This window comes from Sciurus vulgaris (genome assembly GCF_902686455.1).
Source record: "Sciurus vulgaris genome assembly, chromosome: X".
Taxonomy (NCBI): domain Eukaryota; kingdom Metazoa; phylum Chordata; class Mammalia; order Rodentia; family Sciuridae; genus Sciurus; species Sciurus vulgaris.
In genome coordinates this window covers 6,127,884-6,152,007 of record NC_136471.1, presented here as the reverse complement: position 1 = coordinate 6,152,007, position 24,124 = coordinate 6,127,884, and the positions used below count along the sequence as shown (strand labels likewise).

The 24,124-nt window shown below is 37.8% G+C and overlaps 1 protein-coding gene across 6 annotated transcripts in view; it reads left to right on the top strand.

The window, feature by feature from the left end:
- The window catches only part of AFF2 (ALF transcription elongation factor 2), a 776,411-nt gene that overhangs the window by 427,156 nt on the left and 325,131 nt on the right, over positions 1-24,124 (top strand). For 4 of the 6 annotated variants that reach the window (XM_079124460.1, XM_079124459.1, XM_079124457.1 and 1 more), the window contains exon 2: positions 21,566-21,686. Coding sequence is in view for 4 of the 6 variants with exons in the window: in XM_079124459.1 (XP_078980585.1) it covers positions 21,566-21,686 (121 nt within the window). In the remaining 2 variants the exon portion in view is untranslated. Of the gene's footprint in view, positions 1-21,565; positions 21,699-24,124 lie in introns of all 6 variants that reach the window. The other 2 variants (XM_079124458.1, XM_079124456.1) reach the window with 1 other exon arrangement.

The following is a 24,124-nucleotide window of genomic DNA, read 5'->3' as shown; positions in this document are numbered from 1 at the left end:
GTGTTGAACGACTTGCTTCCTTCCACTGCCACCACCCACACCAAGGTATAGACTGGTGAGAACACTTTCTTGGACACTTCCCTCCACTGGAGGAATGAATCTTGCAGCCACATAAACTCTCCTGGCACTCTGGGACTGTTCCTGTTCCCAGCCAGCCTGCCCACTTGCCTAAATTTTTCACTCAAGTTTCAGGGCAGAAAGACAAGAAAAGCTTCTGGTAGAGCCCCAAATAATCATCCCAGCCAACTTTTACAGGTTCCCTTCTCATCTATGGTTCAGTCTGACCTCTCTTCACAGTTGCCAGTTCACAGCTTTCCTCTCTCAGTGTGCTGATGTCCTCCACATTGGTGAGGAGATGAATGAGATGAGCTCATCTCCTATTTCTCCGAGGAGATCAACGTCATTTGGCGTAAGTTTCACAATCTTTATTCATATACAACTGTCATTGTGCCTCTATCCCTGACAGATCTCTGTGGATCTTCAGCTTTCTTCTCCCTTAATCAGGGCAAGAAGCATCCTGCCACCTTCCCATGTTACCATCCACTTTTTCTAAGAAGAGATATTTTTTTCTTCTTCAGGTTAGGTTGCAGGTTTTAGAGGCTTTCATTGGCCTAAACACTCAGTGCCAGAGAAGCTATACCCCAAATGAAACAAATTCTTTCTCTGAGAATGAAGTGAGATTATATTGATAAACCGATTAAATCTACAAAACAAGGGGGAACTCCCGTTTTGCATAATATTGTTTTAAGAAGCTTTTCAAAGAGAGGAAACAAGACATATATAGCTATATAGAAGACAAGGGAAAGTCCAAATCCTCACTAATCCAACTCGAAAAGTTCTAGCAAGACACTTTTAGATTAAGACATTTCAGTATTTAAAGAGAAAGTACAAAGAATGATCCAAAGGGCCCAGCTCTCAAACTTCAAGATAAGTATCATAAGTAGCCAGGAAAATGAAGGGGTCAGACAATTTTAGAAGGAGTTACATGATGTTGCATTACTCAGGATTTCATTCAAGACAGCAGCTAAATGACTTCTAAAGTCACAACTCGACCTCAATGTGGAGAAGATTAGGGAGGAGAGGGGATGGCCCAAGGCCAGGAAATTGATGAGAAATTGTGGCCTAACAATCTTCTAGAGGCAATGGAGAGGTAAGTGGGAGATAGCCTTAGAACACCTCCTCAGAGGCCTGGCATCCTCCCATGTTTGGGGAGATTACAAGAAATTCTAAGGCTTAGATCTGCTATGGTTCAAGCTTGTGCCTGTGTTAATATCTACAGGATCACCAGTGTGATATACCAGAGCCATTCCCTAAAATAATAAGAGACCAAGTAATGCACAGATAAATAATGTTGTGTCTTAGTATCTACTTAGAAGTCCAACTCTGTAACAAGAGGGATTCCATTGAAATCATAGCCATTGCCTTGAGTTTTGCTGGTCTGTGAACCCAGTACTGAGAGACCCAAAACTAATTTCTATTTTACTTGAATGCTAACTTAATAATCAAATAAATACCTTCATGTTTAATGCTTAAGCAGAATTTCATTAAAATTTCTTTGACGTTAAGCCAAATTTTGAAGTGAATTGGAACTGGTTTGCATTTCTTAAATTGGTCTTTCTTTGGAAATAATGAAAAAGTGTTAGAGTCTTGGCAGAATTCCAATGACTGTGACTCAACTTGTTAAAGTTAAATTTTAATATTTACACATTATATAGTATAATATTTATACTAGGCAACAGATTGGGAGTGTAGAATTCAAAATAAGATACACTTTGACTTGGAATTACAGTATGGTAGTCATTACATCCAGAGAATCTGGAGTTATCTAATACTAATGCTGAGGCAACCCAAGCAAAGCATTTGGAATACAAACAGTACTAAGCATGCAGTTTTAGCTTGTACTTCTGTGTTGGGTTTCATGGCAATGTATGCATTGTATACTGGCTGATCACTGATTTCACTGTTATTGAGATTCTTAGGGGAGAGCTGGCTTTTAGATGACACCAAGCTTGATATCATCCAAGCTTGATAAAGAAATCCATTAGTCTGTTAGCAACCTGACATGAGCATGCAGGAACTAGGCTGGCTTAGGGGTAGAAGGTAGGGGGCATTACAAAATAAATGAATGCAGTCAGGTTAGGGGTGGGGCTCATCAGTAGAGTGCTTGTCTATCATGCTTGAGGCCCTGGGTTCTATCCTCAACACTACATGAATGAATAAATTAATTAATAAATGAATACATAAATAAACAGATAATTGCAGTTGTAGAATCTTTTTAAAAATACTTTTTCAGTTGTAGATGGACCCAATACCTTTTATTTATTTATTCTTATGTGGTGCTGAGGATCAATCCTAGTGCCTCACACATTCTAGGTGAGTGTGCTCTACCACTGAGCAACAAGCCCAGTCCCCAGTTATAGAATCTTAACATGTATAAATTGCTTAGGACACTAGAAACTATACAGAACAAGCTCTATGTTTCACATATGAGGAAACTAAAGCCTGAAAGGATTCAATGATTTGATCAAGGTTAACGAGCCAATTAGTGATTGGTCCGAGATGTAAACTTTCATTTTAAAAATACTATCAGAGAGAGATTCTCCAAAAAGTGATATTTATTCCTGGAATGCATTGCAATAGGAGAGCATTACAATGGAAATATGTATACATAGTAAACTATGGACATATTTAAAAGGATTGAGTCAAGGAGATGTTAATAAGACACAAGTGAAGATAATTTCGTTAGATATTTTCAAACAGTATTTCTTGACCACAGTAATAACAAGATTGGCATCAGTCTGAGGTTGAACAGACAGTTGCTTGCTGTGTAGATGTCCTTGTAGAAGTACTTTTTGAATGAAATTGTAGTGGCTTCTGGGCAAACTTGTGGTTCTGGCAAAGTCTTTTGGGATAGTTAATATCAGGAAGTCATGTTTAAGAATCTTTCCTTCATAACCTTATTTATTTCTATTTTCTTAGTATTAATGCAAGTGACTCCATCTAGAATCTGACAATTTTTACATTCTTCTCACAAAACCCACTTATTCAGCCCTAGTCCACAGAGCTTCACCACCTCCAGATAGAAACCCATGTGGACTTACCTGAGGTTGATCTCACTGCAGATATATAAATAAAGAATGGGAAAATTCTTGGATCAAACATCCTTAGATTGTTTGACAATGATGTTTTAAAGAGTGTTTATGAGTCAGTTGTGGGTAGGATTATAACTGGATGATCTGTCAGTCCCTTCAAATCTCTAAACTCAGAGATGTAGAAGTGCTGTGAAAAAAATAGCAGCAAACACAAGTCTACATGCTGTCAAGCCTCAGATCTAGGGCCTGGAGGGGAGGAATGTCACTGTAATGCCCTTTCTCACCCAGTCACAATTGTGTGCAAAGGGATCATTGGGCCAATTTGTGATGTAGCAAACACCCTGAAATGTTTCTTACCACGTATCAGAAAGTATTTTGCGTATCGAATGGAGGATTGGACAATTGAACTGCATGACCACTGTGACCCCCTCTGCTCTGTGATACTCTGCTAGATATCTGCCTCATACCTAAGTTGTGAGTGCACATTTACATGCGTGCATACACATGCCAAATTAGTATTCACTACACCCTAATATTCAGCCATATCATTGGCTTAACAGACTCAGGTTGTGCCTACAAGATAACATGGAGACAACGAGTTAAAAAAAGAGCATTCCTGTCAATCACGTGGCCATTTAGACTCCACATCCTTCTTTATTTAATAACTCTCTCTGCCTTGTGCCAAACCATGGGCTTTCTTTGGAGGACTTCCAAGTTATTTCTTCCCTAAACTAATCCCACACAGTCTGGAATATGATAGTCTTTTCACATAGAGTGAATTTCTTGCAGACACTAAGTCCTGTTTAGTTTTTTAGTGATTCATGAGCATTTTAAAGGAAATGCTCCAAACTCATTTTATCTGTTCAACCTTCAATTTAGAAAACAAAGGAATAGAAGAATGCTGTTTTTACTTCCTCTTTCACCTTTTCTTTCTCTTATTAAACAGTGAACTAAAAGCACTGGATAAGGATCAGAAACCCAAAAGGATGATAGAAAAGACACTAAATTAAGAGTCAGGAGACCCAGGCTTTGCTCCAAGTCATGCCACTGACTGTGTGGATGACACTGGGTGGCCCATTTTCTCTTCTTATACTTGGTCTTCCCCATAAGGGAAAACGAAAACTTTGATCTTGCTACCTACTAAAGCCCCTTAGATTGAAGGGTATTTGTGTATTTAATTTTCTCCTGTTTTCGTGATCCTTGTTTGAACTATGATAAAGTATTTTTCAGGTGTGTGGTGTGCCTTTCTGGGAAATTTTGCTCCTGTCGGAAGATATATTGTCATCTCTATTGTTGTAATGTCACTGAACCATCTTATTAATCAATAAAATGAATGGATTAATGTGTAGGGTTTTATAAATGAGTAACCACAGATTTCATACTACTGTAATATGTAAACAAGATGAATCCAGTTTTGATTGTTGTGCTCAACGTAAGAGGGCAAGTGTGGCCCCACTTATCTTGAGCAATTGAGCATCTAGTTATTTGAGGTAATTTAAATGTCTTGTGTCGGTCTCAAGCTACTTACATATGAATAGAAAATGTAGTTTCAGGGTCACTTTTGGATGGTTATTTTTATTTAATTTTACTGTTTAATAATATCTTACATCTCCAGATAAGTGGGACCTTTTCCCTCTTCTCTCCCTCTCTCAAAGATCTAGTGTCTCTTCTGTTAGTAATAACAAGGATAAAGACAAATAACATGTAGAAAGCAATTTACCTTCAACAGATATTTTCATATACATTATCTTATTTGAGGGTCATAGCAATCCCCAGACACACCGTTAAGGAGAGTCAGCCTTGGAAAGCTGAAGCACCTCACCCTAGCTCTCACAGGCATTAAATGACAGAGTAGATGTGGCTGGGATGACACAGGAATTTGCCCTCCCTCACCCTTCGGGAACACTTCATGTGTGAGGTGCTTCTCAGAAGAGACATTTGAAAACTTTTTTGGCTCATTTTTTTGAATTCATTCACCTAAGTGAGACTGTTAAAGTCCTACTATATGTCATGTAATGGTTTTAGGCACTAGGCACTAGTAGGGCAAAAATAGATAAACTGTTACACCCATATTAGGCAAACTTATGCCAAAGATGTCTGGGCTCCATTCCCAAATCTGTCACTATATTACATTACAAGCAAAGGGACTTCTCAGATGTGATTAAGTTAAGGATCTTGAGCTGGGGTGATTATCCTGGATTATCTGGATGGGCCAGGGCAGTCACAAGGGTTCTAACAAAAGAGAGCCAAGAGGGTCAGTGGAGAAGGAGATACGATGACAGAAGTAGAAGTGAGGGAGGGAGAGGGAGTGATTTGCAGATGCTCTGCTGTCAGCCCTGGAGATGGAGGGAAGGAGCACCAGCCAAGGAATGCAAGTGGCCCTTGGACACTGGTAAAGGCAAGAGAATAGAGGAATGCAGCCCTGCAGACACCTTGATTTTAGTTCACTGAGACCCATTTCAAACTCCTGATTTCCAGAATGGGTAAAGAATAATTTTCAGTTGTTAAAAGTTATTATGTTTGGGGTTATTTGTCACAAAACCCCTAGGAAACTGATAGAGGACCTAATCATACATTTCAAAGAACAGCAAGTGAACAGTTGCATTGCAGTGAATTTAGTGAAATTGAGGAGGAGCCACAGAGTGCTGGGGAGTGGGGACAGAGGCTCTGAAATCACACTGAATGGCAGGTGGGGTGTCAGGCAAGGTTTCTTTCAAGGAAGCAACAAGGAAGATGATTCACAGACATTTGGGTATTGCAAGAACTAAATATTGGGGCAGGATTTTTCAGTGTGTCACTGTGGTCAAGGGAGGGTCACTCCAGAGGGAAAAGAATAATAGCCTGAGGATTCCATATGCATTGAGGTGGGGAGCAAAGTCATTGCCCCTAAGGATTCTGTATAATAGCCCAGGTTTTCTACCTTCTTCCATGAATTATAGATCTGCATGAAATCTACATGCATGCAATATATATGAGTGTACATATACACACACACACACACACACACACATATATATGTGTGTGTGTATATATATGTAAAACTCTTAAGATCCATCAGTGCAACTCAGCATATATATATCAGCATAATAGTCAGCATCCATCAACTTAGGGACACACTATGGAATTTGAAACAGCTGAAGCTTGAAGTAGATCATCTCCTTTCTTTCCAGTCTGCATTGGATCATACATTACGATGAATGGAAGCAATTATAGGCAGATTCAGTGACAGTGCCATCATTTATTGGAGTATAATCCGTCTAACCAATCAGTGCTCTAAGTCACAATAAATTACATCAGACTTCTAGTATTACTTGAACACGTAGAAGGCTATGGATCAATGGGTATCTGCTACTTGAAAAGCTTCAGCATTCAGTTCTTGTTGAATTTGTAATTAACAAATGAAACTAAACTAATCACAGTGAATTGTTCATTTGACTACATTCTGTTGGTGAGCATAGGGGTGTTGAGGAACAAGGGTGTGAAGTGCTGCAGAGGGTGGGCCTGTGTTCTTGTATGTGGAGTTGCCCAACAGCAAATGAATGCATCTATCAAAGCATGTGAATGGTGTGTTACCATGATAAAATGGTTCATCCTTGCAGACTCTTGATTCATCTGGCTTGAACAGTTTGTGTTAATCAATGATTATTTTATATTAAAAGGCACAGTTGCATTTTGCTAGGGATTGGCTGGCAATTGTCCAGAAAAATATCAGTAAACTGAGGAATTCTAAAAGTAATGTGTGAAATAGGTATAAGAAAATTGCCACTGACTTGTGTGGATCAAAATTATTCCCAGCTACTGTAAGCAACTTGGAAAAATAAAACAGGCACAAAAGCCTTTGCAACTGCACAGAGTGTCCATTTAAAGACACAGTTATTATAGATTGTCCTGTTCACATATTTATTCTCTTTAGTTTCTGTGCTTGAAAAATGCCTTCATCTCATGAAAGGAAGTTTACATTCTTTGTGAAATAGTTCTTAGAATCTTCGGATATTTCAAAGGAGGGCATGCACCAGCTTCCACACAGCAGCACACTGTTTGTGATGTTCATTAAAAATATTAGGGACCAAGATGTTCAGCAACTACTTAGCATAATTTTGTTTTACTAGTTTACTATGCATCAGTGATATTCAATTGAGTCTTAGCATTAATACACTCATAATATCCAGTGCAGTGCCTCCATATGGTGCATGGGGTAGGAGCATATTAAACATATTACACAAACAGAGCTCAACACCTCACATATTATTGATCAACAATGCACCAATTAGATAGTGCAGCAGTCATGAAAATAAACACTAGCATATGTGTCCAAGGTCTAGATGCAAATGGGACTGAGGGGACAAACGACAAGAGGGAATGGAAGATCAAATAGGGCCACATAGGTTAGACTGTTACAACAAAACCAAAGGCACAAAGTGTTTTATTTTCCAGAGGCAGAGCACTAAAACCAATGTCATTTAACTTATAAATGAATTACTAAGTAGAACTAGAGAATCTCTCTTTTTAGGCTATCACTGCTAAATATAAACACAATGTGAGCCACAAACACAAACTCCATATGCAAATTTAAATTTTCTACTAGCCTCATTGAAATTGGACAATGAAACAGGTACAATTTTACCTTTTATTTAATCTAATGTCTGCAAAATATCACTTTAACATGGTTAGTGGCATATTGAGTACTTTTTACATACTTAATTTTTAAAATCCAAACTGTAGTTTATACTTACAGAGTATTTCAATTCAGACTAACCACTTCTCAAGTGCTTACATTGGCTAGTAGCTACCTTGTTAGTGCCAGTTTAGATTATAGCCTTACAATTTCTCCTCTGCCTCTCTAAGTGTTTGTTTAAAAGGTTGTGATGGTAGGGTTGAATATGGCAGTTGTGAGAGACTGAGCCTCACGATAGTTCAGGAACCTACCAGGCTCACACAACCTGTAAGTGGCAGAATTACTCTCTGAAGTATTTCCACCACATTGCCTCTTCCTTCCGAAAGCCCACCCTATATGTGGCCTTCTTTAACATTGTTTGCTACCAACACACAATAATGAACGATTTGCTGGTCATATAATAATGATAATCCATAGAAAACTATTCAAAAACCTTATAATAAAGCCCAATTTCTCTGGCATTTAAGGACTTTCCCCACGTTGGGGAAGAATAGAATTAGAAAATATTTTCCAATTAAAACACAGGCAATATGGTAGAAAAAGAAACCACACCTGGACTTAGACAACTGGCCTTCATATTGTAGGTTTGCCAACAATACATGACAGTGAGCACTAAGCATCTAGCCCTTCTGGATCTCACTGTTTTCATCTGTGAAATGGGAGATCTGACCTGTTTTTTCAGGCTTGTCATAAGTCTCATATAAAATCACATTTGTGTAAATAAGAGTATAGTGGGGTAAGAAATACCATACAATTGTAAGAGCTATTATTTTACAAAAGATAAGTATATTCTTGAAATCCTGGTATGCCTCAGGTTCATTTATTCATTCATGTTGTAATGACATTGATAATATGTGATCCACTCACTTCAAAAACCTAAATCATTACATTTAGGGCAATGCTCCTCCTCAATCAATCCCCAATTTTCTCTGCCCCTTGCTGGCTTGACTACCTACTGCTAGTCTGCTTGATACAGGCATTTGTCAATGTGAAAACATTTGGATCACAGCCCAGCTAGATAAGAGACAAGAAATCAGCGCACACATACTTTTCAATGAAAGACTGAGCTGGTGACCTCAGGTAATCAGAGGACTTTCACCTCCCCAGCAGAGCACATTTGTACCAATACCATAGCTCCTGGGCTGCCACATATAGCATGCTGATCATGTGTGTAAGGCTGTGTGTATTTATGATGCCAAGACTCAAGAATAGATTATACTCTGGTGGGTAAATCCATTAGATCCATGCTAGATGCACAGGATAAAGCTGCCTCTCATATTGCATCAGAAAAAAAAAAGGAAAAAAAGGTAGTGCTTTCTTTTTCATATCAGTTGGCAGGAATGTTAGCTATTGAAGTGGAAGTATTTGGTGTAGAGAATTTTCTCCTTATTCAATGAGGTCTGTAGTGGGGAAGAAAAACCTGCTGCCAAACTCCAGTATGCACCTAAAGTAGTACTAATGATTATGGTTGTAATGGTGATGGAGCTGCTACTTGCTCAATGTTAGTAATAAGTTATTTTGATTAAAATATGAAATAGTAAAATATTAAATTGCGGTACTGTCCAGATTTATACACTGCTCTTCAGAGAGCAAATACAAAGTGACAGAAGGATTTTAATAAAAACAGCAAATATACCTAAAATAAGTATTGTTAACCAAATAACTATCACTGATATTGTTTATATGTCACATTTCAAAAGATGAATGTGTTGTCTTAATATGTGTTTTAGACACTACAACAGGGTCGCCAAGCATTTGAATAAAACAGAAACAGTTCATTAGAACTGAAAGAAACTATTAGAATATATTGGTCACAACTTGCTTGCAAGCATTTCTGACAGCAGCCCTCTGTTGAAGAGAAAATTGCACAAATTGCCAGTTATTATCATTTTTAATAAATAAGCCTTCTATCCTCTCTCTTCCTCCCTCCCTCTGGCTTCTTTGCAATTGTGTTCAACAAGCATATTTTCAGTGGGACCATTTCTATTACGGAGTGATTGAGCTCTGATTTACACATCAATTACCCACCTTCATGGACATTTTCATGCTCCCCTAGCTGACATCAATGAAGCATAACTGCGTAAACGCTTTATTTCATACCAGTTTTGGATAACTGAGACTGATAACTAATCATATTGAGAGACAATGTGCTATAATACAGGAAACAATAAATGCTTCCCTTTGAAAATACCATCTATTCTTTATGAGCTCAGCGATCACATGCTTATCTCAGTTGTCCATTTCTTTCTGCAAGGATCTTCTTCTCACTCAGTATCTCCAGTGAAATTAGAGTTTTACCTTGAACACAAGAATTTGCAAAAATTCTATGTTGCCAGCTTGCCAAAGAGCACAAAATTTGACTATTTTCCTATCAGTGCTGTATAGCAATTTCACCAAACCTCCCATGGACAATTCACGGGCCTGAGCTTGGCTGCATCTATAATATTTCACATGTTTATCCCAGGGGATCATCTTCAACACCACTTAGTTATTTTGCAGTAGATTTGCCTTCTCTTATGGACTATGAATTTCCTGAAAGCTTATGCTCTGTCTTATTTTCTTTTTCCTGAGCACCAAACATGGTGTCTGCAGTGACGTAGGCACCCAGTCTACATTAACTATATAGACAAATTAATTCATGTATTAATGAATATCTCTGTTAATATTTGTCACTGAATTTGGGCAGAAAAATATGTTTGCCTGTCATTTGTTCATTCATTCAGTCAAAAAATATTCATCAAGAGCTGAACACTGAGTTTGGCATATTTCCAGATAGATGGGAAGCAGAAATGCATTATTCCTCCCCAGTGACAGTTTCATTTAACACCCAAGAGTTCTCTGAGACAGAGCAGGAGGTGGGAAAGAAGAATGAATTGGACAGGAGTGTTGTGCTGGAGTAGAAGGGAGAATGGATAGTAATGCAACACACACTGAAACAGACATGTCCTAAGGTGGCCATTAGCTGCACTCACCCTCGACCGGCCCAGTGCTGTCACTGTCAACTAGTTCAGAAATGCAGTTTGAGGGTGTATTTGTTTGCTAGAGTGGTTGTAACAAGGTACCACAGACCAGGAGGATTCAAATAACAGATATTGGTTTTTGTACAATTCTGAAGGTTGGAAGCCTGAAATCAAGGTGTTGATAGGTTGGTGCCTTTTGATGTCTGTGAGGGAGAATCTGTTCCACCCATTTCTAGTCGTGTCCTGGCAGTCTTGGGCATTCTTTGGCTCGTAGAAGCATCACCCCAATCTGTACTTGGCTTCACATGGCATTCTCCCTGTGTGTCTCTGTTTTCACATTTCCTCATTTTGTTTTGTTTTATTCTGATATTTCCTCATTTTTTGAAGATGCCAGTCTTCTTATAGGATTAGGAGTCCACCTACTTCACTCTGATCTCCTCTTACCCAATTAACATCTGCAACTATCCTGTTTGTAAATAAGGTCACCTTCTGAGGTACTGGGGGGTCAGGAATTCAACATATGAATTTTGGGTGATGCCTTTCAACTCATAGCAGGAGGCTACCCTGGGTCTAGTCAGGTACTTTCTCAAAGTAGAAGGGAGAAGTGTAAGCCATGAGTAGATCACATCTATAGGTGCACGTGAGAAAACCAGCCTAGGGTCATAATGAGTTGCATAGAGCAAGAGAAGTAGACTGTGCCTGGGGTTCTTGGCTGAGGCCAGAGCCCTGTGGGTATGCAGCATGGGAAGAGGCAGGGGCCAAAAGGTTAAGGTTCTAGGGGGTAGAATTTGCTTGGGTGAAATTAGTGAATGCATGTGGATCAAAGGGTTTTGTGAGACATGAAAACAGAGTCAGTTTAAAATTGTCAGTTATAAACTGCCCCTTAAGGGCATTAATTTCCTTAGTTTAAAAGTAATTAAGAATACTATTTCTGAGAAAATATTGTTTTAAATTAAGCAGGTATTGAAATTGCCTTGCTTATAGCTAACCAAAAATAAAACACCTTTTAAAAGTGTCATTTATGAGAAGCCAGAAGGTTATATTAAGACTTTAACTTGGAAAAGAATTCCTGATATTTAATGAGCATCAAGAGGAAATACCTCAGGTAGCTTTTTCCTACTTTTAAAGATAGAATTGTTCTGTGTGGGTTGACTGCAGAAGCAACTGATATGGAGCTCAGGATGAGGCACATGGGGTGAAGCAGGACACACTGGGAAAGCACAGGGGCAGAGGAACAAACAGAATCTTGAGCCACCATGCTGGGAGCCACGCCTGCCTCACCAGACAGGCAGTTTGGGGAAGGCCACAGAAAGAGAGACCAAAGTCTAGGAGGAGGCAGAAGTGGAGGAGGATGGCAAGGATAACAATGACTCTGACTGACTCCTGAGCTGCACCATAGATTTCACATACTGAACCTTGCCTCAAGCCACAATTCAAACAAACCACAGAGTTCTTTAGAGGCATCACAAGTATTCAAAGCCCATCACTGCCTCCTTTATGCCTGCTCTCCCATGGATCCACGCAACATTTCTGATTATGGAAAACATATTCGCATTTCCTTGAAGTAAATCAAGATTTAGATCTAGCAGCTCTTTAAAGCTCAGCGTTACTGTCAACTCTGATTAATTTAGAGAGAGAATTATAAATGAGATAAGTTCAAGTTGACACGAAAGAGTGCATGAAGAAATACTGGGAGAAACATGAAGAAACACGAAAATAATAAATTGTTACCTTTGATTGGCAATGAGGAACAGGGTGGATGCTGACAAGGGGGAGGCAAAAATGTTTTATATAATTTTGAATTTAATATAGTTCAAATTTTCAAACCTATTCACAAGCCATAACTACATGAATGAATACATTTACTTTATTTTCTGATTATGTATTTTCTTGCTTTGTGCTATTCATTCAAGGTCCCTACTGGTCTTCATGAAGTATTTTTGTAAGCTCCTGAATTATGCAACTGTTTGAAGCTCACTTGTTCTGGTCATGCTGAATGTGAGGGCCCTATAAGGCATTGTTTTCTGTTATTCCTGGGTCAGTGAGCCAGCAGGAATGACAGTGATAACCAAGTCTCATTTTAAACAATGAGTCAGAATCAAAGTGAGTTTTAAATGATTTTCTATAAAAATGGAAATCACAGATGTAAATTACAAAAAGGTTAGTAGAGCAGACAACAAACTCAGGGATCCATTGATATTATAATTGTACATTGGAGACTTCTTGTAGTGAGGTATGTGCATATGGAAGAAGAGAGGTTGAGGGAGATGAGGGAAGAGAGACAGAGTTGTAAAGGGTAACTGATACATTCTGTGTTGCCTAGGAAAGGGGTTGTAACACATGTTGAGGAGCCAGACAACCTTATCAGTCAGTGAGAGATAGGCGGTTATATCTCTTAGCCAACAGTTATATCATGAGAGGATGAAAAGAATTTAATTTCACTGAATAGGCTGTTTTTAGAGTACATTTTGGAAGCCTTCTAGAAAGTTGTTGATGTTCTGATTACTACTGCAGACAGTAGTACTTTGGGTTGCTAGAGTCATGGTCACTCTATAGAAAAGCAGCATTTCCGTTAAAATGGAATCCTCTAAAAATCAAGTTTTATTGTACTCCTACAATATTGGTGATGATCAATATCCATTTTAGTGTCTACCTGTGCTTACTTTCCAGAGAGGAATCTACACCATGCTCCAAAAGCCCTGTATAAGTCATAATATTCTATAGGGAATTTAGATTTGAGATATACCCCCGGGTCAATTTTACTGTGCCGCATGTGTGAACAGAGTTTATATGTGTGTATGTGCCTCCCTGTGAGTGCCCTTGTTTTCTGCAAGATAGACTAGCATTTTCTTTTGGCTCAGAAGGTGATCTCTGGATTCTGATAGTTTTATTGGTTGTTGTTCTGCATGACAAGTCTATTTTTGTAGTAATTGTATTCACTTTCTTTTTTTTATTTTTCACAGTACTGGGGATCAAACCCAGGGCCTTGTGCTTGCAAGGCAAGCGCTCTACCAACTGAGCTATCTCCCCAGCCCTGTATTCACTTTCAAAGCATTTCTCCCAACGTATATCACGTATATCAACATATATCAACGTATATTACATTTTCGTGTAATGTATCCGTTTTCCAATGGTGCCTGGACTTTGATTTAACTTCATAGAATTAAGAATAAATGATCTTTTCAGGTAATGTCCACCAGATTTAGGCACCTGAAAATGGGTCAGATAAATAATTTTATGTATGAATGATCATGTCATGTGTAGAGACTAGAAGTTGTTGTATATGGGTGGCCTGGGACTTGCCTCAGAAATTATAATACAATTGGTCTAACATGTGACCTGGCATGGGGGTTTATTAAAATCTTCCCTAGGTGACTCTAAGCAGGAATGGAAACCAAACTGGAAAACCATTATAAAAGAAATATTTAGAAATATTTTAATTTTAAAATATAGTATATTAAAATTCAGGTCAATATTAATTTATGAATTTAGCTCATGCATTGATCGATTTGGTGTGTCATATATACATATGAGTTAATACATAAAAATTTTTAAAGTATAGCTAATGAAATATACCTTACCTTAGTTGGTTATTAGAGAGACTTTAAAACTCGACAGTCATTAAATTTTGCTACAGGTACAGTGTTGTATGTCAGTGGTAGAGCACTTGCCTAGTATACATGAAGCCCTGAGTTTGATGTCCAACAATGTAAAACCAAAGATCACCCAGCAAATAAAATGAAGAAATTTTGCCATGAATTTTAGAGAGTAAATAGAAATCATGAAAGTTATATGTGCATATCTTTGACATCTTCAGGTCTTGGGGTAGTAACTTAGACTTTTGAAAGAACACTGGATTGGGAATCAGTCCATGTCTTGCCAGTTTGCGAGGTATTGCTAAGATCAAATAAGTGAATGTGCAGTACAACTTTGTGTGATGAAGGTAAATCATGATCTCTTCCATTCATTATGAACAGCCACTGGTAGTTCCCAGAAACCATTATCATTCTCTGTCATATTCCACTTTTACTCTAACTATGTGAAAAGAAAACATGAAGTTTATTCTGGTTTTAGGCAAGAGAAAAACCAAGGCTTGTGAACATAAAATGAGTTGTTAATGATCAAGCATCTTGTAAGTGAAAGAGATAGAGCCCATCCCAAATCTTGGAATTTGTATACCATCATTTCTAGACAATGCAAAATTCTGTAAAGCTTTCCTGCCAACAACAACAAAGCTTCTTTCTTTGATGGGTGTCAGGTTGATTTTCTTGCTGGATTTTATTGTTCCCAGATGTATTAAACTATCTTTTTACTTGAGTGTTTGGTATTGGTTAGAGAGATTACAACATTACTTTGAGAGTTTGGTAGGCTAGTCAAAATAATTTTGTCCAAAATCTAAACTGTGGCCTATTTTTAAAAACAGGAACCTGTATTTCCTTCAAAACATGTGCATTTGTCATTGCCTATTTATGTACAGAAAGGTTCTTTGTATCTGCCTGTAGGATGTGATAAGTGAATTAAAAGACTCTGACCTTGAGGGGTAAAAAGTCTAATGGGAGACATAGAGAATCCCAGATAAACCATTAAAAACACATAAGGCTGAATATGGAGTGACATAGGACTGAATTGAATGGTTTTCCATTCAAAAAATAAAGTACAGATTCATGCTACAACATGGATATGTCCTCAAAACATTATGCTCAGTGCAAGAAGCCAGACTGAAAAGACCACGTTGCATGATTCCATGTATATAAAGTATCCAGAATAGGAAAATTTATTCAGAATAAAAGTGGATTAATGGTTTCCTAGGAGTGGGTTCCATGAGAGGACTGCAGAACACAGTGATCCCTAAAGGGTACAAGTCTTCTTTTGAGGATGATGAAAATTTTGTAGAATAATATCATGGCAATGGTTGCAAAGTTCTGTGAGTATATACTAAATGACACTGAATTTTGTCCATTAAATGGGTGAAATTATATGCTTTGTGAATTGTATCTCAATAAAGGCATTAAAATAAAAAGAGAGGACTAGAAAAGAAGGGGACCAAGTGAGATAGAAATAAAGCAAGAGAGGTGGCACTTAGAGGGTCTTCCTGACTCACTGAAGGGTGATTAGACAGGCTTTCTGAATGAACTGAATCTTTGCTACCATCTTCAGAAGTGGAGAGAATGAGGTAGCCCTAAGCTGTCCCTACACTGGAATAGTAAATATGTTTCCAGCAAGACTGTCAGAAATACTGGTGTCAACATCATTTTATAATGTACAGATTTAAGGGAACCACAGAATAAACGCTTGTGTGTTTCCCTAAGATTTAAAGAAAATGGAATGGCCAGATGGGCATCCATCATACTTTTAGAGTACATACCATGTTTTTTCTCACCTTTTCATTCCCATTCATTTTTCACAAGACCCAGTGTTTATGGAGGGAGAGGCCATTTGCGGAAGAGTGCCATTGTGTGGGAATTCTTCGTGAGTCCTGCTGTCTAAATATGACCTTGGAGGTTCCATTGATTTTGAAAATCCCCTTTCAAGTCCTGGTTACATCTTAGTCCATGGTCCACACCGCCAGATCTGAGGATCTCATGTTTGTTTTCCTTATTATGAAATAATTATTGCCCATCTTAGCTTTTTTTTTTTTGTAGTTTTGAATATAGCACTTCACATTTAGGTGCCTATGGATATTAGCAGAGAAAATATATAACTTGAGGTTGATATTGAAACTGTTGGTTGGCACAGATTTTCTCATTAACAAGTAGAAGGTATATAGAGATTAGTCAGTGTCATTTCAAACTAGGACTTGGTATTGAAAAAGTACCTCTAGGAACTCTAGAACATGGACTGAGGATAAAAATGCATTTTATAGAATGCATACATTAATTCAGGAGAAAGACAACGAGTGAGTTATAGCTTATGTTTTTCCTTTGGGTGAATTAAATATGTATTTTATACTTTTACAAAGATATTAGCCAAAACAGAGGCATTCAGCACAGTTGGACTAGAATGCAGTAAATCCTGTATTAGTTAGCAGTATTTTAAAACAAACTTGTCATTTTAAAACATCAGTGTTTTTTAAATGTTCCCCCAAGTAGCTTTGTAAAAAAACCAAATTAGGTAAACAGTGATTATTGAGATTCATGAAATATTCAAGTGAAATAGGCTTAAACTGATTTTTACTCTCTTTACCCAAGCCTCTTCCCTACAGATGCAGTTAATTTTTATATCCCTTTAGGGTCTGTACATTTTGATATAAGGAAACTGATGTTTTTTTCTATACTCAAATCCAAATTAAATTCCTAAAGTTTTTCCCTACTGGCAATTTCTAATAAAATGCAATCCTAAGTAAAGTTGACCAACGGAGTGCAAATGAGGCTCATATTTATTCTGGAATGTGATGGCAACACCAGAGGCAGAGGGATAAACCATGAGTATTGGGAAAAGAGCTAGTTTGGAAACCAGACAACCTGGGTTCCAGTCTCCTAGTTCTGCCACAAACCTGCTGTGAGGCCCATTATGTTTTTTTTTTTTTTTTTTTTTTTTTGCAAGAGACTTTATTATGTGGATGGGCAGGGTGTGTCTCCCTGAAGGTTGAGAGAGAGAGAAGAAAGGGAGAGCAAGTGAGAGAGCGAGCAAAAGTGAGGAGTGAGAGAGAGCCCATTTTTTTTTTTTTTTTTTGGATTCATTTCCCCATCTGAAAATGAGGGCACCACAACTAGATGATTACTAAAGTGTCTTCTTGCTTTAACAGCTCCGTTCTTAAAGACAAGCAAAAGACAAACCTGCATTGTGGGCCAAGTGAGCTACCACTGTGAGCTAATGAAGATGGCATAATTGAACTCTCTAGATCTTAGTGACTCTACATGTGCCCTAGGTTTTATTATCTTGTGAAGGTACCTGGGGCTTCTTGTGTACAAAATGAGGGTTACCTACATACAAGATCAGGTTTAAGAACAGAGATAGGGGAATATCTGAGAGAAGAAGACAAGGAGAAGAAATTACTTGAACTGAAGATGGAAGAGAAATAGATTCAAATCTTTCTTTACCACTGGGGTGATGAGAACCTGGGACAGCTCCCCTCACGTTCTGAGTGCCTTAGTTTGCTCCTGTAATGAAAACAATGACAGTTTCTATTTTGGGAGTTCAGGGAAGCTTACAGGTGGGTAAACTCACAGCCACCATAAAAACCCTATGATAGGGAGAAATTTCCCAGCATCATACCTTGAGTCAGAGTGACTAATAGAAGCCCTTAATGAAACTTGTTCTTCTTTGGGTCCTTTGGCTATGCTAGTATGGATTTAGCAAACCAGTGATTCCACAAAAGATAGGCTATATGTAGAGAAAGCAAAAGTCTTTGGTTAATTAATCCAAAGAGTAAATTTGGTTTGGAGTTGTCAGTAGCTTTAATATCATCCTAATGTGACAGATTTCCAGGAGAAAAGTATTGATAAAACATCCTTATATCCTAAGAGTGCTGAGTCCTTGCATTGAGTCTTTGGTTCACCTTCTCAATATAAAGATGCCTTTTCACACTGATAGGCCCAATTTATCCTGTCCTCATCACGGCAAATAAACTCAGATTGTTCAGACCAATAATATGATGAATAATTCAGGTTTCTGGCTTGAGCATTTCTTTGTAGGTTGTGGAGCCCTTTTTCCTTCGAAAAACAAGCCCAGGAGTGTAAAGCCACATAAAATCATCAGGGGACAGACATATGCTTTCCTGCAGCCTCTGCAGGGCTCACAGGTTCAAACACAACCTGCCTGAAACATAAGAACTTTAATTGAGTAGATAAAGAGGTCCTCATAATTATAAACTGCAGTAGGTATAACAAGAGGCTAAATACATAGCTGCGGTTTTAATTAGCTGGTGCTTCAAATTAGTAATGTTAGTTTCAGTCAGAAATCAGTGACGTTGTACACTGAAAGCCTCATCACCATGTAGTTCATTCCTCATTAGACCTCTCCGTGTGAAGCTTTCAATACAACACCATGCTGAGAGAGAAAGGAAGAAGTTGGAGCTATTTGGTTGCCTTCCAAGAGCAGTGGAAATCTATGGAGAGGAAATTCATTCTCACCAGAGATATGAGAATTAACTGTTCTTTGTTAGATGTGTTAAAAAATGCAGCAGGCAGTTTTGCTTGCAACAGATAACACCCATGTGCACACTCAATCTGCTATTCAAATTTGCGTCTGGAATTTGGTAGCTAATGAACTAATGCAAAATGCAGCCAAGAGCCTCCTAACAAATCAAAGCAGGGTCTAAAGCCCCGAAAGTGCCCTTACTGCTGGCCGCTTGAAGGGTTGTCATGCAAGTTGAAGCACGTTTCCTTTTCTTCTTCTTCTCCCTTTTTTTTTTTCCTTCAGGGTTTTAATTATATCTTTCCCTCAGAGGAGAAAGAAGGTAGTTTGCAAAGCCAAGAGACCAAAGCACTTCAGTTCTCTTCGTGGGAGAATTAAATGTGATCTATGGGCCTGTCATTCTGAGCTGTCAGGTGCATGAAATGAACAGATAGCTGGAAAACTGACATCTTGCTCACATTACTTGGAAGCAGGAGACTTTGGTTCTCGTTCGTGTGTGGAGAATCATCTGCTAAGAAGGCCAAAAATTAGTTGTCCATCTTCTTTGCCATGAATCTTCCCCCACTCTAAATATTGCTTTAACTTTTAACTCCACCCCACCTCTTGCGCTCTGTCTTTCTTACATTTTGGCAAATCGATGGGCTTAGTCTACCCTTGCCTGATATGTGGGATGAACATGTTACTACACTTGCTTGATTCCATATCAGCCACCAACATGAAGACACTGGGCACTTGGCGACTGTTGGAAGTTATGATCTTAATTTGTACATGGAAATGAAAAATAATACTAGAAAACACAATATCTCTGGAGGGCATCTGAGAGTACAATTGATAGGCTGCCTCCCAGTATCTGGACTTGACATCATTCAGACAGGCAGAGCGCAGGCATAGGGTAGGTGTCTGGAGGTCTTCTTTGTTTTCCTCATTCAGCAATAATATTTGCTGAACATACTCATGAGTGACCTAGTGAGCACTTCTGTTTCCAGCCCTGTTTGTATTTTCAAAGTGTTATGTAGATTAAAAGAACCCTATAAATGTTGCCACCATGTTAAAATGGAGAAATGAGTGTTGTTTATCCAGAAGATGTGTCTATCAAAGTCACTTTGAATTTGACAGTTTAAGGATTCCTGTGGAGAAAGGAGTGTAAAGGCATCATACACTCCACATATATCAATAGCTAGTTTAACTGCATGGCTAGCTCATACTTTAGGCTCTTTTTTATAAATTAAAGTTATGATACTCATGAGATAACTACCCTACCAATGGCAGGTATTAAGTTCTGTGGTTTATTCAAAAACCTGTTGATTATACTTTTACATTAGTACATCTCTTGTAATTCCTTTAGCTGTTATGTTCATGTGCATGTCAATTATCTAATTAAGTCTTAACATGGTAATATGAACACGGGGAAGGAAACCAACATTTATGGAGCACCTGACAGGCATTTATGTACATTTATATAATTTGTTTGCTCAGTGTATGTGCACTCACTTTCAATAAAGCTAACATAAATAGCAGAAGAAAAAAACTGAAAAAATTCACTACAAGTTCAATATTCCTTATCTGAAATTCTTGGGATCAGAAGTATTTCAAATTTCAATTCTTTTTTAAAATTTTGGAATATTTGTATTAAGACAGTTAGATATCTTGGGAATGAGACCCAAATCTAAACATGAACTTAATTTATATTTCATATCAATTTTATATACATAGCCTGAAGGTAATTCTATCTAATATTTTAACTGTGCCACATCATGTGAAATCAGATATGGAATTTTTCACTTATAGCATTGTATGAACACTTGAAACATTTTGGGTTTGTGAATATTATGAATTTCAGATTTTCATACCGGGGTACTCAACCTGTACTATCAGATTTTCAGATTGTTATTTAATTTGCAGTCTTGCATGATGAAGAAAATCATTTTCTCAATAAGGAGGTGCCCCATTATTTAACACCTAAGGTCTCAAAACATAACATAATTATTGTCTGGAAGCTTTTGATACTCCAGTGGGAAAGACTGAAATGTGATGAGTCACAGAGTTATTCTTTCTAAAACATTTGAACATTCAGGAAATTCGAGACTTTTGACAAATCCTTTGTTTCATTGCTGGTTAATATAGATTCCATTATTTATGAAAAGTGTCCCCAGAAGGCTTTTAAATTCTTACTGTAAACTATAGAAAAATCAACACAATAACCACCAAAAAGTGTATTCGAATTTTAGTTATTTATTTTTCTGTGAGTTCATTTCTACAAATGAGAGTTTAAATTCTAACAAAATTCCGTTAAAAGAGGCTAACTCTGCCTACGGAGTTGGGACAGAATTCTAGTTTATCTATAGCACTGTACAGGGATAATTCCTTTCCCTTGGGAATTTGTGGCATGTGTTGGAGTTTGAGCCCTAGGCAGTTGGCAACACAATGTAACTTCAACTTTAGAACTTTTTTGCAGAGTGGATTGACTTTTGGGGTATATGCAGTGGCTTGTAATAAACAAGGACAAAGAAAAAGAATTCGTCCATACTCGCATGGTCCTGAGTATAGTTTCTGCTATGCAAGTTTCTCTTTTCTTCTTTGTTATGAAGAATCATCTCGGATCATCAACCCAAAGGAATAGAAAAGGATTCTGTCCTCAGTTGCAGAATCAACTTGGATTACTTTGACTTATGCTTTTTATTCTTATCGATAATAAGGGACATCAAAATGATTCATGTGACAAATGAATGTTTTTTCTTTTTGTCTTTTCTTTTTCATTTCAGTCACTATGAACAGGACCGTAGTGCACTTAAAAAAAGGGAATGGGAGAGGAGGAATCAAGAAGTTCAGCAAGAAGACGATCTCTTTTCTTCAGGCTTTGATCTTTTTGGGGAGCCCTACAAGGTAGCTGAATATGTATGTAATTTATCTTTCTAGAAAATGGTTGCTTACTATATTTTTAACTACTAATCAACATTAATTTTAAAGTAACTAAGTCATTTTTAGGAAAATATATTTTAAAAGTGAAATATGTATCTGCTCTATTGATAATTGCAAGTTTCTGAGGATGTCTTCAGAGGCAAAGTTCAACTTCTTTGGGAAGTTTGGTAAGATTTGAAGGAAACCTGTGAGACTTCTTGTCTCCAAGGAGCCTATTACTTCCCTGCAATTATTACAGCAAGGGATACCCCTCTTCGTGTTTTCCAGAGCTTTGATTTTCAGCCAGGCAGCCCCTGAAGACTTCATCAGAAGGTCGACAGATATGCCTATTTCTCTTCCCAATACATGCCACCCATTGCAAGGCCATTGCTTTCTTTTTTGACTTGGTTGTTAACAGCCCTTCAGTGGTTCGATTACTCTTTGAAAATCACTGTCCTAAGATAAAGGAAAAACCCAACATTTTTCCTGGTGGTTAATAATCATGGCTTGGGAGATTGCCTCAACCCAAGGAGGAAGTGCAGTTAGGCTGATTTTCTAGTGGTATTCTGGCTAGTGTGTAGCTCCAATAGCGATGAAACTGCTATGTCTACAAGTATTGATTTTACAATGACTGCTTCTGAATTTTCTATTTGTGATGAAGGTTAGAGGATACTGGGAAGAGATTATGATGGAAGGATCTTATTGAATTGCTGGCAGCTGTTTCATTTTTCATTGAAATTTAGTACCAGTGTAATTTTCTGTAATGTAACAAAAATGATGTAAGAAATAAAACAACAATAGAGAAAATTTTCAAGAATTCTGATTTGAGACAGCATCATGTAAAGGATAGTGACTTCTGGAAAACGAAAGTTCTTAAAGTGGACAGATTTGGCCCAGATACTACTTTAGAGTAGAGAATAAGCTGTTCAGATTGGTGACTAGAGAAACTAGAGTGTTTCTGCCTTGTTCAGAACATGTAAGGAGTTCTTGATTGAGACACTTGGGTACCTGCCAAGTGTGGGAAGCCTGACAAAGAGACTTAGGTCACCTAAGCTACTGATTTTCAATTTGTCAGTACTAGCACAATTCAGAAAAAAACATTTTTCTTATCCCAATCAATTAAATTTATATACTGCATTTGTACTTATACATATGTTTAATTGAACAAATATTAATTGAAGTCCCACTATGTGTTAATCACTCTCAGAGACCAATGTACAAAGGGAAATAAAACACAGGCTCTGCCTTTGAGGAATTCTTAGTCCAGTGACAGAGATCCCCATGAACAAGTGATAGCATGACAGCATGGTGACAATTAGAAGGATAGGAAGGGGAAATATCAGTAAATACTTTCTCATTACAGGGAGCTTAAACACAATTCTTGGCATGGATAGAAGTCACTACATGTTTTAAGTTTGGGCATGGCCCTAAAAGGAGAGACCTACAATTTCAAAAGATGAAGTTGGGCAGTGTGGGGAATATGAAATAATTATAAATGATTCCTGAGCTTTTTACTTGAGAGGATGATGGTATCATTGAAAGTTGTGTAGGAGGAGAACATCTTTTCTTCTTGTTGAGAGAAAAATGATTAATTGACCTGTAAATATGTTGGGTTTCAAAATGCCAGTGGGATATTAAGAAAGCAACATCCAGCAGGCATTGAATATATGAATCTGGAGCTCATGGGAGTGGTGAAGACAGAGATTTATCTGCTATTAGCATGCAGGTGGCAGTGGAAGCTCCAATAATTAATACCATTACCAAATTAGATTACAGAGTAAGAAGAGGGGCAAAGACAATCCCAGGGAAGAGCAGTATTTAAGAGGTAAAAGAGGTGGTACAAGCAGACACCAGGATAAAACTAAAATAGGATGATCAGATATGTTGTAAGTGGACTAGAAGAGAAACATTTAATAGAAACTAAGGGAACAAATGATTGTTGGAGGAAGGATTTGCTAGTTAGATGCCCTTGGAGAAGTCAGGAAATGCAAAGATTGTAAAATAGCTGTTGCATTTGGCAGTTAAAGATTATCAGTGACCTTAGGGGAGTCATTTTATCCATTGATGGTAGTCATTGTGGGAAGCCAAACTGCTATGAGTTGGAGAATAAACAAGAAGTGTTTAAGTAAAGAAAAAGAGGCAGTCAATGTAGACTTGACCTTACAGAGATATTTTGTATGGAGAAAGGAAAGAAGATAAGTTAGAAAGTAAACTGAGCAATTACATCCAGGGAAATTTCTTTTTTTGGAGTGAGAGAAACATGAGCATGTTTAGAGTCCATGGGAAGGAGCCAATGTAAGTGCAGAAGGTGGAAGATATGCAGGGAGAGAGAGATGGTGCTGAGTAGAACAAGGTCCCTGAGAGACATTTTAAATACCAGATAGAGGTAGGTAAAGAATCATGAGTCAGAGGTAGGAGGGTGG